Source organism: Vombatus ursinus, unplaced genomic scaffold, assembly GCF_900497805.2.
Source record: "Vombatus ursinus unplaced genomic scaffold, bare-nosed wombat genome assembly UNPS02011369.1, whole genome shotgun sequence".
NCBI lineage: Eukaryota > Metazoa > Chordata > Mammalia > Diprotodontia > Vombatidae > Vombatus > Vombatus ursinus.
The window spans coordinates 6801446-6820976 of NW_020951147.1; the positions used below are offsets into that span (position 1 = coordinate 6801446).

The 19531-nt window shown below is 57.3% G+C and overlaps 1 protein-coding gene across 1 annotated transcript in view; it reads left to right on the forward strand.

Annotated features, from left to right (window-relative positions):
* MACROD1 (mono-ADP ribosylhydrolase 1) overlaps positions 1-19531 on the forward strand; it is a 208649-nt gene that overhangs the window by 171467 nt on the left and 17651 nt on the right. Inside the window, exon 4 of the mRNA XM_027855993.1 lies at positions 14638-14667. Coding sequence (XP_027711794.1) covers positions 14638-14667 — 30 coding nt within the window. The remainder of the gene's footprint in view (positions 1-14637; positions 14668-19531) is intronic.

Consider the following 19531-nt stretch of genomic DNA (forward strand, 5'->3'; position numbering starts at 1 on the left):
TCAGAGGCGGCCATGCCCATTTGGTAGATGAGAACACGAAGGCTCAGATAGAAGCGGCTTGTAAGTGCAGGATTGGAACCCAGGTCCTCCACCTGGGCAGCCAACTGCATCTACATCCCCCTCCCTCTCTGTAGATTACATACAGTAATGGTTCTTTTTCTTCTGCATTGTGACTATCTCAGAAAAAGGGAGCTCACATCTGTATGGGTTGTAAGGCTGGGCTGGGCACCCTGCGTACAAAAACACAGGCGAAACAATATCTGCTCTCAGGCAAAAAATGCAGTCGCTTGCCCCTCCCTGACCTCAAAGAGCTTACATTCTGCAGGGGGAGACCCCACGGACCCATGTATGTATACAGAATCAGTATACTTGAACTAAATGCTAAAGAAGGCACCATGGCCCTCCCAGTGGCTGGGATGAGAAGGGGGTCGTGTAGAAGGTGGTGCTCAAGTGAGCTGAGGAATTCTCTGAGCTGGACAGGAGCACGGCTTATTCCAAAGGTGTGGAGATGCGGTGCTGTGCGAGAAGCCAAAAGGCTGGCCGGATCAGAGAGGGCAGGAGGGTAAGTTCAGACGAGGGCTTGCGAAGCCGAAGCAGCGTGCTTGAAAGTTTATTGAGTGGGGGAGTGACCGTGGTGGCTGAGCAGCTGAAAATCACTTTGGCAGCCGTGTGGAGGCCAGATTAGAATTTGGAGACTCGAGGCAGGGACGCCGATGAAGAGGCTGTGGCCTGAGCGGTGATGAGGGCCAGAGTGAATTCCAAAACCAGTGAAATGGCCACTGGTCACTCCAGGCTCTGGCACCCAGGGCATTTCCTGGCCATTTGCAGAGCATGCCTGTACCTGGGAAGCCCTCCCCTCTCCCCCCCACTTAATCAGCTCTGCTTGGTAGGTTACTGAGATGTAATATTACAGTTTTTGTTGTTCAATGTTTTAGGCCTGTCTGACTCTCCATGACCCCGTTTGGGGTTTTCTTGGCAGAGACACTGGACTGGTTCTCCATTTCCTTCTCTAGCTCATTTTACAGAGGAGGAAACTGAGGCAGACAGGGTGAAGTGACTTGCTCAGGGTCACTCAACTAGTAAGCGTCTAAAAGCCCAGATTTGAACTCAGGTCTTCCTGACTCCAGGCCCAGCCCTCTATTCACTGTGCTCCATAGCTCCCCAACATTACAATTGTGGAATTATTCCATTAAAATGTAATCTCCTTGAGGGCCGGAAATGGCTCACTTGCTGATATACAGTAAGTGATAAATAAATGCATTTTTTATTCATTCATATTCAGTTCCTTCACTAGCTGTCATCCCGGGTTAGAGTGTAAGCTCCTTCAGAAGAGGGATCTTTCCCTCACTGTATTTGTATCACCTGGGCCTAGCTCAGAGCCTGGCACATAGTAGATGCTTAATAAATGCTGGTTGGTTGTTGATCGCTACAGAGAGGGCGCCGAGTGTGCGGCTGGTACAGCCTCCCTCCTCCCCGGGGTCCTTGCTTTGGCCTGGTCGAGGGGAGTGAAGCCACACCTGGACGCTCAGTCCAGACCATCCGTCATTTCAGAATGGATCAAGTACCCTCTCTGGGCCTCAGTTTCTCCTTTTTTACAGTGAGAGGCCCCTTGGGTTCTGGAGACCCTAGAGGGTGACCCAGCCAAGAGCCAGGAGACTCCGTTCCCCTGGTTTGTCTCAGGGTCCCTCTTCTCTCTCCCTCCTTTTCCCAACAACATGGAGGCCGGGAAGCTAATCCAACCATAGAGGAGCCGGGAGCCTCTTCTTGGAGAAGCAGGAGAGAGGTGTGGTCAGTCTTTGATCTGCTCCATCCGTCAAAGGCTCCCTGCCTTTGTCACCTCCAGGAAGGGTGGGTAGGATATCCACAGGCAAGGACCTAAGACTGGGAGGGGAACAAAGGGAACAGCAAGGGTGTGGAGGTGGGAAAGCTTCGGGAGGGGGAGGGGAGCCTGAAATCATCTCGTTTGGTCAGAATCCAATTGGGAAAGATTTAACTCAAGCCAAGGAGGCGGGAATTTATTCACTGGCCTGTGGGGAGCCATGGGTGGCTTCAGAGTGAGGCAGGTGCCGTTGTCAGACCTGTACCTTGGGCAGATCGATCAGGCAGTCTGTGGAGGAGGGGCTGAGAGGGAATAATCCTGATGACTGACAAGACGTACACAGGGCCTTCGTATTTCCACTGCGCTTAGTGAGTGTTTTATCTCGAGCAACAACACATGAGCTAAGTAAGGGCCTCATTTTACAGGTGAGGAAACTGAGGCCCAGGAAGTCCTTTGGCCTCTTTTCCATGGTACCAGTTTGCCTCCCCAAGAGGCCAAACCTGCAGTCTCGACCAGCGCTGCTGAGGGTGTCAGCCTCGGTGAGATTGGGCCTATGTTACAGAGACAGCAGCAGAGACGTCGCAGAGACGTCTGCCCAGCAGGCTTCCCAGCCCCCAGAAATGCCCTTTCTTCCCTCCACCCTTTCCCCCACTGTCTCTGGCAGGCATGGCCGGGCTCTGCGAATGGCCAGCCCTTCTGGGGTCAGGAGCCGCGGGGCCAGCCAAGGCGCCTTGTGCAGTTTTAATCTGAGATTTGACAAAATCCTCTTTAGGCAGCTTTGGGCTTGGCAGCCTGTGCTCTGATCCCCCTCCGAAGGAAGCGCTTGCCCCTTCCGCAGGCCCAGCCTTGAGCCAGACCCGGGTTCGGATCCTTCCCTCCCTGGGCCAGTCACTGCCCCTCCTGAGCCTCGGTTCCCCCAGTGGTGAAATGAGAATGATAATCTGGGTAGGGCTTAGCTCCCAGGGCTGCAGTGAGGCCCGTCATCCGTGTAAAGACAAGATTATCCATCTAAAGCACTTAGGTGCTGTCATTCTTATCGCTTCCTCTGGATTTTTTAGTTCTTGGAAGACAGAAGGGACGACCTTGAAGAAATGGTCCATCAGGAGATGAGGGGGCCTGCTTGATCATGTGGCAAGAGTGCGGGGCGACAGATGGGCAGCCCGAGTGCTCTGCCGGCCCACCACGTGTGAAAAGACCTGGGGGAGGCTTCTAGCATGTGCGGATGGGGTGCATCCTCAGTGGAGGACCCTTAGAAGGGCACAGACAGGAGTCACGCGGGTGAGAAGGCATGGAGGGGCTGCCGTCAGCACTGATTGGACGGAAGATTCTCATATCAGTGAGATCTTAAGAATCATTGCAATAGATAATGACAGTAATAATAACAAATGTTTGCCTTAATATAATATGAGGAATGCAACATGGTGTGATGGGTAGAACGCTGTCTGTAAATCCGGGAAGACCTGGGTTTGAGCCCCTTCTCCGACACGTACTGGCTGTGTGAGGCTGGGCAAGTCATTACTCTAAGAAATTCTGACCATAACTTACAGAGAAGGTGCCGACCTATACTGGTGAAGAGACTTAACTCACCCGGGGGGTTCCTGTATCAATGAAATCACAGCTTCAGGCCCTATCTGTAATAATAAATTGTAATTATAACTGGCATTTAGGGCTAGGTGGTATTTACTATTACACACACACACACACACACACACACACACACACACACAAACATACATACATATGTGTAATGTTAATGATTAATCACTGCCATTTCTGTAGTCATTTAAGGTCCACAAAGCGCTTTCTTCGAGACGGCCAGCCCCAGCCGTGTTATGGGAAGTAGGAAGTACAAGGATTGTTGTCCTGGTGCTGGGGTGCTGTCTGCCCTTCTCTTCCTCACAGTCTTCCTCAAAGAGCGCTTCGGGGGTCCTTCATCTTCCTGGAGCCTGCTCCGTACCATACTCTCAAAAGCCCCTCTTGAAGGGCCTCTCTTGGCCCCTTTCCCTCCCTCTTCCTGCCTGGCAGGCTCCACCCAGCATCCAGGAGCTGTCCCTACCTGGTTTGTCTCCTCTTGGCCTCTCTGAGTGGCCTTCCTTCTGATGTCACCCGATGACAAGGCCTCAGCTTTGTGCCTCCTACTGTCTACCTTGTGCCCGCCCCTGCCCCCTCCCCCAAATAAACCAAACCTCTCTGTAAAAACCTTATAGGAATTGAGACCAGACCCAGTCTGGCTGGGGCAGAGTCCTCACAAGGTAATTAGGTTTTAGAGATGCTAATGGCTATGCTGATGTTACTACTGAGAAGGCCTAATCTAGGCCAGGAGAGGAAAGCCAACTACTGATTCTTGGAGTGCTGAGTCATTTGAAGGGACTGGGGAGGGGGTGGTGAGAATTGCAAAGTACCTTAGAGCTTTTAGGGAAAATGTCGGTTCAGAAAGGATAATAATTAAGCCTCAAAGCCAGAGCTGAATGCACACCCTGGTGCCTCAGAAGGAGGGACTTTAATGCACAGAAATTCTCAGGTCAGGAGAGCTCTGGGTTCTAATTCTAGTTCTGCCTCTGCCTTGCTGTGTGACCCTGGGCAAGTCACTTGACCTCCATCGGGTCTGTGCTCTGTAGAAGGGGGGAGGTTGGACCAGATCAAAGCATGATGGGATTTTGAACAAAGACCTTATCTCCCCAAGGGTTCTTAACTTTGGGGATCCATGGATAGATTTCAGGGGATCTGTGACCTTGGATGGGGGTAAAAAAAAATCACATCTTCATTTTCACTAACTTTTAACTGAAATTCAGCATTTCCTTCAAGTATTCGAAAGCCCTATTCTGAGGAGGGGTCTCTAGGCTTCACTGACACCAACAAAGGTTAGGATCCCCTCATCTGGCCTAGCCCTCGCTTTGCAGATGAAGAAAGAAATGGCTGCCTGGAGAGGCAAGGCACCTGGTAGTGAGTAGGCCGAGCCGGGCCGCCACGTTGGATCCTCGGTAGAATGCAAGCATCCCGAGGGCAGGCACCGTTCGGTTGTTCTCCAGGTCTCCAGTGTCTTAAAAAAGTATTTAAAATGCTTTCTTTGCTCCGAATCCTTCTGTGTGAGTGGCGGGGAACACAGCAGTTTGGACCCGAGGCCCAGACCACAAGGGGCCTGTTCCCAGAGGAGCTGAGGGAGGAGAGATCTGGCCTTGGACGGGCTCAGGTGGAGCTGGGAATGACAGAGCTAGGCCTTTGCCAGTCTCGAGCCTTTGAGAATCCCCCACCCCCCACAAGAGAGGGCCCAGACTGGGCCCAGCCCAGACAGTAGGCCGAGCTTCACCTCGTCCAGGTTCTGTGGCTGGCCACGGAGCAAAGGGTGGGAGCCTGTTTTCTTAATCGCTCACTTGGCTCATGACTCCTCTGCTCACATACCTTCAGTGGCTCCCTAGGGCCTACAGGATGAAGCCTTGCCTCCTTCCCTTTGGTGATGGTGGCAGCTCTTGGGGCCTCTCTGCCCTAGGCCAGACCCCTCCTCAGGGGCTGGACTCCCCATCTTCCTCGATCCCCTTCACCTCCCCCCAGCTTGGGCTCCACTGGCCTCCTTTTGGAAACCTGGGATCACCTCCGTATCACCATGACGGATTAGAGGCAGAGGCCTGGAGCACACTGGCTACTCAATAAATGTTTGCTGAAGTGAACAGGGCTGGGTCCTGTGGGCACTTGGGAGCAGTTGTCAGTATTTGAGCAGGACAGCGATGGGAGCTGAGCGGTGTATTAACAGGATTGACCCGGCACCGGGCAGGATGGATTGGAGAGGGAGGCCCGGAGGCCCGGAGGCCCGGAGGCCCGGAGCTCAGGTGGGGAGCTGTCGATGCCATTCACATTCATCCAGGGGGGAGCGAGGGGCACGGTGAGACCAGAGCCGAGGGTGACTGCGCCAGACTTGGGGAGGCGGCCTCCGCGAGTCCTGTTGGCTGATTGGCTGGGGGGACGATGAGGGCAGGGGTGGAGTGAGAGCCCCCCACCCCGGGCTTTCTAGAGCAAGGACCACTGTATCGTACCCAAGGTGGGCGTCTCAGGCCAGGCTGGAGTGGAGTGCTGGGGTAAAGGCAGATGTGAGGGGGTCATTCAGGGCCCCAGATGTTGTGGCAGGCTCCTGGGACCCCTCGGGGCCCCCTCTCCAGTCCCCAGGTCACCCATGTTAGGACAGGGGCCTTCTGCAGACAATACATTATGAGAGCGTATAATAATACAGTAATTATTGAGGCTCTTTCTCCATGAGGCCGAGTGACGGAATCCAGACGAGACTGGAAGGAAGGCGGAACCAGATAAAATTCACTGCGCTAAATGTCAACTCTTATATTTGGGCTCAAACAGTCACCTTTGAAAGTATTGGAGGGGGAGGGGAGAGAAGCTGGCCGCAATTCCTTCAAAAATCATGGAGAGATTTAGAGCGCTCCAAGCTCGTCAGGAAGCCAGGCAATCAGTGAGTCAGTCAACAAACAGTTATTACTCTTTGCCCGGCATATCGCTCACACAACCCTCCCTTTGCTAACTTGGTGAGGGTCCCAGTTAAAGTCTCCCCTTCCACAGGCAGCTCCTCCTGCTCGGGCCTTCCCGACTAATCTCGTCTCTAGCTGATTGGCACCAGCTGTTTACCTGTTGTCTCTCCCGTGAGACTGTGAGCACCTTGAGGGTATGGGCAGTATTTTGCCTTACTTTGTATTTTCACTGCCTGGCATATAGTAGGTGTTTAATATATTCCTGTTAACTGACTGTCCTTCTCATTAGGCTGGGAGTTCTATGAGAACCAGGACTATATTTTTGCCTTTCTTTGTATCAAACGTTCTTGGCACAGTGCCTGGCATACAGTAGGCACTTAATAGATGCCTGTTAACTGACTGCCATGCCGTCCTTCCCATTAGGCTGGGAGTTGTGTGAGAACCAGGACTGTATTTTTGCCTTTCTTTGTATCACTGGTTCTTGGCACAGTGCCTGGCATACAGTAGGCACTTAATAGATGCTTCTTGCCTTACTGACCGAGCAGCTGGAGGGCATCAGAGTGGAAAGGTTGATGAGGCATGGAGTTCATGACCCAAGACTGAAGGCGCTGGGGACGTCAGGCCTAGAGATGAGAAGGGAGGGGAACGTGACGGCTGTCTTCAAGAACCAGTGCTGTCCCAGAGTGGAGAGGCCCCTCCCAGAAGCTGGTAGCTTCCCCCTCCTTGGAGGCTTTGGTGCAGAGGCTTGGACTTCACCAAGGGGCTCTGAGTCCAAGTACAGATTGGAGGAAGCCCCTCCTTCCTCTGAGCTTCCGGGATCCCGATGCTGTGAGTGCAGGGTACTGAGTGTCCGAGCTGGGAAGGACCCCACAGGTCCCTAGGCCCCCAGTCCCACAGCCAGTAGGGAGTGGAGTCAAGATTTGAACCCGGGTCCGCTGATTGCAAGTTCAGGGCTCTCAGTTGCCGGCCCCAGAGAGGCATTCCAGACGTGTTCCAAGCCGTGGCCATCTGGTCTCATCGCGACTAGTGTCCAGTTTCCAGGGTCAGCCTCTGAAGGGCGGCCCCCGTCAGGATGCTGGGCCCTGGAAGAGCAGGTCCAAAGTATCTGGGTTGGGTTACTCCCCAAGCCCGTCCTCTGCTCCGTGCCCTGGCTGCTACCCTCCTCCGCTAACCTGTCTCAGCGATTTCCTTGGGTCACTGGGCTCCCGCTCTCCGCTCCCTCCCCGGCCCAGGGCACCTTGGTGCCGGGTACTGCCCACAAACACCCCCCCAGGCGCACGCCTGCCCCAGAAGGATTTATTCCCTCATCAGCGAACAACCACAGCAGCATTTCTGGAGGAGAAGGGACAGCGGGATGGTCCGTGGGCAGCTCAGCTCACCGTGGCGGGTGGGGAGGGGGGGTCGTTCTCCTTCCAGAGGTCGCCTGGCCTCGGTGTCCTGAGTGTCCAGCTGGGCCTTGGTCTCCCAGAGCCCTGAGGCTGGAGTGAGGGGCTCAGGGGGGGAAGGGGCGAGCCTGGGGGTCAGAGATAGAAGTGAGCTCTGAAGAATGGACGGGTGGCAGGATGGGGGAGGCCGCTCGGGCCGCCTGGACGGTGGCAGAGGTTGGTAGGTCCAGAGCCGGCCGGGGCGCCAAGTCAGTGTAGCCCAACTCCCTCGTTTTAACAGGTGGGGAGACTGAGGCAGGAGCACCAGGGAGTTAAGTGGCCTTCTTGGGGTGACACAGCCAGCACCGGGCTTCCAGACTCACGTGAGGCCACGTTCAGGGCAGGGTGGACCAAGGAGGGCCGAGCTTTGGAGTGTATGTGTGCACTGAGGACGAGGTAGGCGCCAGAGAGAGACTGACGTGGAGGGGGAGACACAGGGACAGAGGTGGGGAGGAAGGGGGACGCACAGACAGACAGACAGACCCATTTAGAGGCAGTGTGGAACAGGAGTGCTGTGGTTCGGTGTCAGGAAAACCTGAGTTCAAATCTAGTCTCAGACAGCAGCTGTGTAACCCTGGGCACGTTCACTTAGCCTCTCTGGGCCTCAGTTTCCTCATCTGTAAAATTAAGGGGATGGACCAGAGCCCTCTGAGCCGCCAAGGTCTGTGATCCCCTGAAACCTCACCAGGTTTGGGGCAGCTGGATCCCAGGACTGGATCCCTCCCCAGGAGAAAAAGTCCACCTATGCCTGGACCAAGGAACTGGCCATCAGAGCCTCACGGACCCAGGGCTGGAGACTTAAGGCCGCCAGGGCCAGCCTCGTCATTTGACAGATGAGGAAACAAACTGAGAAAAGGTGTTCTGAGACCCCTCCCAGCTCAGCCATCCCCTGTCCTAAGGCCCCTCCCAGCTCTGACATCCTCTGTCCTAAGGCCCCTCCCAGCTCTGACATTCCATGTTCTAAAGCCCCTCCCAGCTCTGACATTCCGTGTTCTAAGGCCCCTCCCAGCTCTGACATCCCCTGTCCCAAGGCCCCTCCCAGCTCTGACATCCCCTGTCCCAAGGCCCCTCCCAGCTCTGCCATCCCCTGTCCCAAGGCCCCCTCCCAGCTCTGACATCCCCTGTCCCAAGGCCCCTCCCAGCTCTGCCATCCCCTGTCCCAAGGCCCCTCCCAGCTCTGCCATCCCCTGTCCTAAGGCCCCTCCCAGCTCTGACATTCCATGTTCTAAGGCCCCTCCCAGCTCTGACATTCCGTGTTCTAAAGCCCCTCCCGGCTCTGCCATTCCATGTCCAAAATCCCCTCCCAGCTCTGACATCCCCTGTCCTAAGGCCCCTCCCAGCTCTGACATCCCCTGTCCTAAGGCCCCTCCCAGCTCTGACATCCCCTGTCCTAAGGCCCCTCCCAGCTCTGCCATCCCCTGTTCTGCGGCCTCTCCCAGCCTTGACATCCCTCACTCTAAACTTCAGTGTTTCCTGACCCTCCCCTTCCCCCTCTTGGTGGCCAACAGAAGGTGCCAGTTTCTCTCTGGTTCCCAGTCTTCAGGGGTTGGGATGCTTTGAAGGGAGAGGCCCCAGAGCAGGGGCCTGTTTGGCTCAGGCTCTGTCCGGACAAGCCGCCTGTGGCTGGCACCTTGGCAGCAGCTGGGGGAGGGGGCTGTAACCACGCCTTTGCTCCCCTCTCTCCTTCCAGTGGGGGGCTCTGAGAAGCCTGAGGTGGACACAGGCTGAGGGTCGGTGTGTCCTTGAGCCCCAGCCCCGCCGGAGAGCGCGGCCGGGTGGGCCTCACCACCCCCCTCCTCCAGGAGGCCAGCTGCCAGCCCGTTGGCACGCCTTCCTGCATCTGAACCAGTGCCAGCTCATTTGCGGCCAGTGTTAATTAAGAGAGAGACGTGATGGGGAGAGAGGTGGGGAAGGGCTGGCAGAGGGCAAGCTTTGATAGCCTGTGGGGAGCGCGGCCCTGCTCTCCTGGACCCCTGGCCTTGGGCCGCCCCGAGAACGCCCAGCTATCCCACGTTAGTTCAGCCAGGCTTGCTGCGACACCCGCCACGTGCCAGGCACTGGCCTAGGCACTGGGGAGGGACATAACCAATTCCATCCTGACCCCCGAGGGCTCACGGTCTGAGGGGGAAATGGCCCTTGGTAAAGAGAAGTGAACGTAAAAATCAGCAGAGGCCTCTGGGAGGAGGCAAAAGCTGGACTGAGCCTCGGAGGTGACCAGCTGGAGTGGAGAATGAGGAGGGGGCGGCCCGAGAAAGCTGCCAAGAAAGGGGGCTCGAGTCCCACGGGGGAAGGCCCGAAGGGAGCCTCTCATCCTAGAAGCATGAGGGGCTGGGGTGTGTGGGGGAGGGGAGAGGCCAGGAGGACCCCTGGATGGTGGGGCTCCGGGGGCTCTAAAAAGGCCTTATGTGGCAGGTGTCCTTGCCTTGAAGCTGTGTGTGTGCACGTGTGTGTGAGGTGGGTGTGTGAATGGGGGGGCCTGGAGAGCAATCCCCCTGCCCGCAGAAAGGGAACTGAGCCCCCCCTGGCTGGAAACAAATGGTTCCCAGAGCCCCCTGGCTCTGCTTCTGTCTCTCTCTGTCGCTGTCTCTCTTCCTCAGTCTCTTATTTCTGTCTCTGTCTTCCTCTTTGTCTGTGTCTCTCTGTCTCTATTTCTGTCTCTCTGTCTCTGTCTCTGTCTCTCCTCTCTCTGTCTCTCTGTCTCTGTCTCTCCCTCTGTCTCTGTCTCTCTGTCTCTATCTCTCTCTCTGTCTCTGTCTCTCCCTCTGTCTCTGTCTCTCTGTCTCTCCCTCTCTGTCCCTCTCTGTCTCTCCCTCTCTGTCTCTCTCTGTCTCTCCCTCTTTGTCTCTGTCTCCCTGTCTCTCCCTCTGTCTCTGTCTCTGTCTCTCCCTCTCCGTCTCTGTCTCTCTGCCTCTCTCTCTGTCTTTCTGTGTCTCTGTCTCTGTCTCTCTGCCGGTCTCTGTCTCTCTCTCTGTCTCTGTCTCTCCCTCTGTCTCTGTCTCTCCCTCTCTGTCTCTCTCTGTCTCTCCCTCTTTGTCTCTGTCTCCCTGTCTCTCCCTCTGTCTCTGTCTCTGTCTCTCCCTCTCCCTCTCCGTCTCTGTCTCTCTGCCTCTCTCTCTGTCTCTATGTCTCTGTCTCTGTCTCTCTGCCGGTCTCTGTCTCTCTCTCTGTCCATCTCTCCCTCATCTTTCCTCCCTCTGTGTCCCTGCCTCCCTCCCCTCCCCCACAGCCCCCTCCCTTACTCAGGGAGGCCTGAGCTGTTCTCTCTCTCTCCATCTTAATTAGCTCCTTGTATTAATCTCCCAAGTAACGTGGTAACTCGCAGCCCTGGGTTTTCAGCCGTGGAATTAATTACTCCCAGTGCGAGGATCTGTCAGCTCCGAGAGACCAGGCCTGGCTTGGAGGCCCCCGATGGCCCGGCAGCCCCCTCCCCCTTCCCCGCCAGCATCCTCCCCAGCCCCTCCCCCATCGGCCCCGCCTTTGGAAGGTGCAGCCCTTAGAGCATATGCAGTAAAAACGTGGGTCATAGGTGCAGAGTGTCCACTTAGGAAGTCCTGTAGAGATCAGCTGCCCAGGCCCCATGCTACAGAATGGGAGACCGAGGCTCAGGATTATTCCTTTACTTCCTCTGCGTTCGAGCCAAGTGCTCCCACTTACTGTTCCCCAAATGTGGCGTTCAATTTCCCATCTCCATGCCTTTGCCCAAGCAGTGCCTCATGCCTGGTGTGCCCTCCCTAAGCACCTCGACCCCGTGCAGTGTCTGGCTCCCGTGTACCCCTCCAGGCCTTTCCTGCTCCCCCTAATTCTTGGGGTTTTGTCTCTCACATGATCTTTGCTTCTCTTTGGACTCGCCACCTCACCCGAAGGACCGGAAGCTCCTGGAAGGCAGAGTCTCTACTGCAGTGACTGGCACACAGCAGGCACTCAGTAAGTGCTGGTGCCCACGGAAGAAGGATCCGCCTTGCGCCGTGGCCCCAGCATGCTGAGCTAGGAGCAGCCGGGCGTGGCCGAGAGGCAGATCGGAGCTCCGTGTCGTGATGAGGGGCATGGGCTGCGCCGGGTCGGGGACAGGTGAGGTAGTGAGCTGCCCATCCTTCGAGGTCTCCAAGCTTAGGCACCTTGTAGTGGGTGTGGGTTGGCCCGGCCGGCAGCTGAGGTCCCCACCCCCACCCCACCGGGCAGCCTGCCAAATTGGGTGATTCCGTGAAGGCCGGAGGGCCTCCTCCAGAGGCTGCAGGTTTCCCACCCGTAAAAGGAGGGGGCGGGGAGGCGGCCCTCCCCCTCCTCCCCCGGTGGGAACCTCTGGGAGCCTCCTTATCCGGCCGCCCATCAGGCTGCCCGGCGGGGTCCTTTGGGTCTCCGTGCCTGCCTGGCTGGCAGCCTGCTGGGGGGGCTGGCTGAGCTCAGACTCTCCCTCTGATCTTTATCGGCCGTTAGCGTTAGCGCCCACCTGAGGCCGCTCTGAACTCCAGACCCAGCAGGAGCTCCGGGGCGCCGACCCCTCACCCGGGCCAGCCCGGGGCTGCTTGGGGGGCCCTCCTGCCCCAGGGACGCGGGCTGGGAGCTCGGGGATGCCGAGGATGCCAGGCCTGGAGCTGGGGGGCCCCAGAGCCTGGGCCGCCCCCCGGGAGCTGGGGAGGCCTGCGCAGACAGACAGCCTCAATTCATCTGGCCATTCGGGCAGGAGAAGGAAGGGGCAGCCGATTAGGCGCGTCAGGGAGATTGGCAGGTCTCGCTCTGGAAACTGAAGGTCTCTCAGCTCCGGCTCAGCCTGCCAGCCGGGTGGGCGATTGGATTCAGAGATGGGAGGAGGGGGGAGAGCTGAAGGAAAGGGGATGAGTGGAGGATTGGGGGTGGCCCACTTGGACATTGCTTTCATGGGGAATCACCTCCCTGGCTTCCGAGACCCCCAAAATGTAGCCGTGTCTGGGGGGATGGTTTCCCTCGAATGGGTCACGTTCAGGGTGCCAGGGCACTGACTCTGCAGGAGTTCAGGCTGCCATTGCGACCTCCCCATCCCCTCAGAAGTCTGCCCCCAGCAGAGATAGGGGCAGTGGGTGTCTGCCATACTGGCATCTCTGCCCACCCAGCGCCCGGTCTTTATCCAGCCAAGAAAACCCCATCCTGGGTTTCAGGAAAGGACGTATCAGGGGCAGCTAGGTGGTACAGTGGATAAAGCACTGTCCTGGAGTCAGGAGAACCTGAGTTCAAATCCAGCCTTAGACACATAACACTCACTAGCTGTGTGACCCTGGGCAAGTCACTTAACCCCAACTGCCTCACCCAAGAAAAAAAAAAAGAGGAAAAGAAAAGGATGTATCCAGAACACTCAGCATTAGGGTGCAGTCATTTAATGGAAGGAGCAGAGAAAGTTTACATGGGTCCCTGGGCCCCAAGATCCTCTGGGGGCCTGAGGAGCTTATCCACGGAGGATGTCGGGGGAGGTCCAAGCCCCATGGTCCATCCTGTTGTGTTCCTGGGCCACCTCCGATAACCTGGTCAGGCCGGGAGGAGCACCCCGGCTCGAGCTGCATGCCCCCACCTTCACTCCATATTAACAGTCTGCGTCTAGCCCATGCAACGACCGTGAAATCCCCCTTCCCTCTGTGTCCTGGACGGATCAGGAGGTTTTGTTAGTGCTGGGAAACAATCTATGCATCGGCTATAGGCCAGGGTATGATGGGATGGGGGAACCAGGTACGTCATGGACAATAGGGTACAAAGGGGGCGATGCCAACCACATTGCCCATCATTCCACACCTGGCACAGTGCCATCATCCGTTCCTGATGTGTATATGTGTATGTGCATGTATGTGTGCACATGTACATGTGTGTGTCTGTGCCTAACCCAAGCCTAAGCCAGATGCCCCCTCCTCCAGGAAGCCTCCCTGAGCTTTCCAGCCAGCCTTCTCCTCCTCCATCAGGCAGAACTTCATTTTATCGCCCTCCGATGCATCATCATCATGTGAAATTATATATTATTGTTGTCAGGGCAGGCCTCTTATCTCCCACTAGACTGTGAGCTTTCTGAAGACAGGGGCCAGGCATGGTCTAAACTCTCTCCAGCTCTGCATGCAGTGGCTGCTGAATAAACGTGTGTCGTGCTGTATTTTCTAGACTGAGTGTCGTGTTGCATTGCGTTACCTGAACTCTTAACCAGACCTTTGATGCCAGGCAGATTTGATGGCGGTTGGGGAGGGACACTTGGCTCCAGCTGGGTTCAGGGCCCTGGGAAGAGGCGAAGGGGGCAGTGGGCAGAACTCAGCCTGCAGCCGTGGCAGGCAGTGCCAGGGTGGGGGGCCCAGGAGACAGGAAACTCCTGGGAGAAGGCAGGGGAGTGGCAGTGAGGGAGAAGAGGGCCGGCAGGCTGGGAGCCTCACAAGGCAGAGCTTGGGAAGGACCCCACGGTCTGAGTCCCTAGGCTGTGTGGTTAATGTGCCCCCGGGGTCCTCACTGCCCCCGCCTCGGTTTGACTTGGGTCTAGGCAGGGGTGGGGAACCTGCAGCCTGGAGGCCACGCGGCCCTCCAGGTCCTCAAGTGCGGCCCTTTGACTGAATCCACACTTCACAGAACAAATCCCCTACTAAAAGGGTTTGTTCTATAAAACTTGGCCACACCCAAGGACCTGGAAGGCCGCAGCCTCCCACCCCCGGCTGGGTGCAGGAGTGAACTCTCTGGGCCTTCTCCTCCTGGCCCGTCCTGCCGTCGTCCCTAGCTGGCCACGTCCCTTCGCCCAGGAGCCCTCGTCCTTGGCCAGCCGGGACGTCGGACTCAGGTCTCCGCAGCCTGCTGGCTCCTCCTTCGCCACCTGGCGCCTCTTGTGCCCAAGGACCCTGGGCCTGGCGTGTCTGCCCGGCTGGACTCCCCGCGGGAGGGGGCCGGCCCGCGGTCCGATGCCTCTCACTGACCTCGTGTCCTTCTCTTTCAGCTAACAGCTCCCTGCTCGGAGGCGGCGGCGGTGAGTGTGACCTTGCTTTGTTTCTGGGGCTCCCTGGGGTCCCCTCCTCCACCCGTGCCTGGCCCGTCCTCGGTGGTTGGCTTGTCTCACTCCCCTGCCCCTGTTTTTCCTCTCTTCCTCCCCTGTTTGAGGACCAGTTGAGAGACTGAAAAGAGACACTTGGGTGTTGGGGATGCTTGGGGGGATGGGAGGAGCCTTCAGGTGTCCAAAGGTTCTTCCCATGAAGGAAGGGTCAGACTTGTTCTGGGGACCGCAGAGGGGAGTGTGGTAGAGAAGCAGATTTCAGCCCCCCAAAATCCCCAACAAGGGTAGTTGGGAGAGGCTGCCTCAGTAGGTAGTGAGCTCCCCATCCTTGGGGGTATCCAAGCTAATGCTGTCTGGGATTGCTGGTGCCATGGTGGATCTCAGAGCACCGGCCGTGGACTACAGAAGTCCTGAGTTCTGATCCAGATCCAGAACCCCACTAGCTGGGTGACCCTGGGAAGTCACTTGACTGTCTGGTTCATCAGTTTCCTCATTAATAAAATGGGGATAATAATACCACCTCCCTCCCAGGGTTGTTGTGAGCGTGAAATCAGCTAATGTATGTGAAGTGTTTCGCACACAGTAGGTGCTTAATAAATGCACGTTCCCTTCCTCCAAGCATTTTGTAAACCAGACCCTGAAGTGTTCCAAGAATGCTCGCTAGTATTACTCTGGAGGCCGCCAGGGCGTAGTGCCCCTGGAAGACCTGGGGTTCAGGTCCTACCCTGCCCTCGGGCAAGTGCTCTAGGGGCCCATCTGCAGACAGGCAGTTCCCTGGACCAATGTAAGCGCAGGTCCAGCGGCTCTTAGTAACTCTCCTTTGGCCTCTGGGGTCCTTCCCCTTTGGGATCCCTCTGCCTCCGTCCACGTCCGTCCACCCTTCTCTCACTGCCCCTTCCTCTCTCGGCGTCTCCGCTGCCCCGCCCCCATCAGCCCCTGCTGTGTGCACAGACCCGGACAGGCCGCTTTCACAAACAAGGAGACTGAGGCTCAGGCCTGGGAGCCGGCTAGTCCAAGGTCACCCATCGACTTTGCTCCAAATCCCTCACGCTGCCCCCCACACACTGCCCCCACCACACGCTGCCCCCCCTCCCGCTGCCCCCCCACACGCTGCCCCCACCACACGCTGCTCACTGTCCTCTCCCGGGTCGTCCGGGTGTGTTTCCCTCGAGGTTTGGGCTGGAGGACATTCCAGGCTCGACCCCAGTCTAGGCCAGCCGAGGCATCTGGGCCTTTCTTGCAGCCTAGGGCAGAGGCGCTCAGGCCGAGGAGTCTGAAAGATTGTGGCCCCAGCAGGCTCCCTGAGGGGTCCCGGGTGATGGGTTCAGGTGGGGCGAGAGCGTGGCTGATGCCGAGATGCCCTGGTCTGGTCCCACCCCAGAAGTGTCTGACCGGGGCAGGAGGGGAGGAATCTGAGTCTGCCTGGGCCTGGGGGCCCAGTTATAGGCTAGGAGTGTCATGCCTCCCTGCCCAGGCCCTGGTGCCCACTGCCTCCCCGGGCCCGCTCCTGCTGAAGGGCCGGGCCGCCCCAGCCTCCCTCCAGGCTCCGGTGGTAGTGCGCAGAAATGATTGGTGAGCCAGGGAGCGGAGGTTAATGGGCTGGAGGATAAATCCCGGGGGCCGTGTTTACCGCAGGCGGCCAGCACGGGGCCGTGGCCAGGTTTTAAAAGGGGGAAAAATAAAAGGGTCATGGGTCAGGAATAAATAAGAGGCGCATTGAGAGATGTCCGCGATGGGGAGCGGGAGGGCCTGTTTGTTCCTGTTTTCCCTTCCTTTCCCAACCATGCCACCCGCACCCGCCAATCCTTCAGTCCTGCGGTGAGGTGTGGAGGACGTTCCGGGCTGGGCACACCGCGTGGACGTGGGAGCCCCGGGCGGGTGCTGGCTCTGCCGTCCTGGGGCCTGGCGCGTGAGTGTTTAAATGGAATCAACAGTGTTAGGCGACATCGGCAGAGTGGTTCCCTGGTCATTGTCTCTGGTGAGCCTCCTCCTCCTGGTTTTGCAGGTGAGGAAACTGAGGCTCAGAGGAGTTGGGGCACTTGCCCAGCCAGCTAGTAAGGGTCAGAGGCTAGATTCAAACTCAGGTCTCAGATCCAACACCCTCTCCCCTGCCGTGCCAGCGCACTCCCTCATTCATTCATGAAATCACTTGTTCGGCATGCATTTACCAAGTCCTAACTGTGGGCCGGGTCAGAAATAGCCAGGGGACGTCGACAGGAAGGCCTGCGTTCCAGGCCTGCCGCTGACCCTGGGTAAGTCACTGACTTCTCTAAACAACCTGTATTAGTAGAAGATGTTTCTCCATCTGGGAGTTCCTTTTCGGGTGAATCCGGGGTCCAGTCCCCGTCCCTGCCCCCCAGGCACAGTGACAGAGACAGAACAGAAACCCTCCCTGCCCTCCAGGAGGTCCTAGGATTAGAGCAGGGCGGAACCCTGGAATCTGCTAGGACGGCCCTGCTAGGGACCCACAGGTCAGAAGGGACAGAGTCCATATCTGAACCTGGATCTTCTGGCTTCAAGCCAGGTGTGGTTTTCTAAGTTCAAGTGTAAGCCTGAGCCCCAGAACCCGCCAAAACGAGGGCAGAACGAATGCCCCGTGGGTCGGGGAGCTGTGGCTGCCACACTAGCCACATCCGCTCCATAACCAGGACCACTTGGCTCTGAGGACCCAGCCTGCAGGCCGGGAGAGGCCGGAGGAAGACTTCCGCATAGGGAGGGAGGAGAAGAAACGGGCTGAGGGGAGGGTCACCCTCGCTGGGGACCGAGGAGGTCCCAAGTCCAAGGCTTCGCACCAGATAAGCAATCCGCCTGAGCCCTTATCTGCCAGTGGGGCGTGGGAAGGACGTGTGTGGCCCAGTGTCTGACATCTTTGTGATAATCCAAGGCTTGCCAAATCCTCATTGGAGCCCCACGGTATCTTTGTGAGTTCTGGGGACGTTATTTTCTCCACTTTACAGATGGGGAAACTGAGGCTGGGCACGATTAAGTGACATGCCCAGTGTCCCTTATCTGGTAAGATTCTGAGGCTGGATTTGAGTTAGTCTCCCTGACTCCCAACCTTGTGCTCTAGACAAATTATTGGCGTTCCTGGGATTGTAGCCCCCATCCCAAGGGCTGGAAGGGCCCCCAGAGGCCAGGAAGTCTACCCCCTTCCTTTGACAGTTGGGGGAGCAGAGACTCCCATAGAGGAAGGAGGGGAGAGCAGGATCTAAGGCCAGACCGTCTGACCCCAGGGGAATGGCAACCCCCGAGGGCAGGCACAGGGTTTTTGCCTTTCTTTCTATCCCCAGCACTTTGCACAGTGCCTGGCACGTGGGAGTCGCTCACTAAAGGCTTGTTGACCGCCTATTTGACTGATGCCAAGGCCAGTGTTTTCTTCTAGACTCTGGTATATGTCCCAGGCCAGTTTTTTCATCTGTTCCCCAAGATGGGGAGGAGAATGGGGTAAGAGGGAGGACCAGAGGCGTGAACAGCCCAGGATAGCCCCTGCCCGGCTGACGGTGCCTGGCACATTTGCCGTGAAGGAGAAGGGGGTTGTCAGGGTCAGAGGGCCCTTTCGATAGGCTCAAGAGAAGCCCGCTCCCCTCGCAGGCTCCCAGGCAGGGGTGTGGATGGAGCAAGGTGCCCCCCACCCAGCCGTGTAGCTGCAGTGGCCAGGGGGATGATGGAGCCAGCCCTCCCTGGCTGTAATGAAGAGGGGGGCTGGGGAGGGGCAGGTGTTTACAGAAGCTGTGGGCTCCTGACAGAGATGGATGGGCCCGTGCTGCAGGAAGACGGCGCTAGGAGGAAGTGGGCCCAGGTCCGGCTTTTTAATGCCAGCGCGAGATTTATGGAGCCGGTGGGGGCAGGTCAGAGAGGGGCTGTTAGTCTGTAAATGGGATTGCAGAACAAGGTGGAAGGAGAGTAGCCAGCGGAGGGGTGTTGGGCGGCCGTCGCTGCAGACGGGAGCAGGGAACCAGGCGGCGAACCGAGGGACAGAGAGACGGGTGTGCCCACATACCCCAGGAGCCCTAAGCGGGCACCCCTAAGGCTGAGGGCACCCCTCTCTCCCCAGGACCCCGTGTCTGCCTGTAAATGCAAAGTCACGCCCACATAGTGCCCTGCAGGAGATGGGGCATGGGGTAGAGAAGGACACTACTGATAACAGCTCAGATGCCACCTCCTCCAAGGAGCCTTCTCTGATGCCTCCCTTCGCATCAGGATCTACAGCATTAGATTGCATAGGAGAGCGCTCCCTCGCTCTCTCGCTCTCTCTGCTTGTACCCCGCTAGATGGTGAGCTCCATGAGGGCAGGGACCCTCTCCTCTAAACTTTGCCTCTCTTCTGGTGCCCAGTGAAAGGCTCTGCCCACAACACACACGTTTGCTGAAGGGATGCATGAATGAGAGACGGGGTCAGCAATCTGCAAGACTGACTTTGTGGCCCTTCTCTCCTCGAGGCCTGGCTCTCTTCTCTGGTCCCCAGGAGTCACCACCCACTTAGGAAGCTCACCTTCCAAGAAACACCCTCCTGGGGCTTGAACCCAGAGTCCTAGCATAGGCCTTTGTATGGGAGCTGGGGGGTCGGTATTGTGGAGAAAACTGAGCTTGGAGTGAGGAAGACGAGGGCTCAGATCCCCCTTCTGCCTCTTACTTCGGCTACCACTGCTGTGACTGTCGTTATGATTACTACTGCTACGGCTGCTGTGCTGCTACTACCGCTATGATTACTACTCCTGCTATTACTACTACTACTACCGCTATGATTACTACTCCTGCTGCTATAATTACTACTACTGCTATTACTATTGCTAAGATTACTACTACTTCTGCTGTTGTGCTGCTACTACTGCTATGATTAC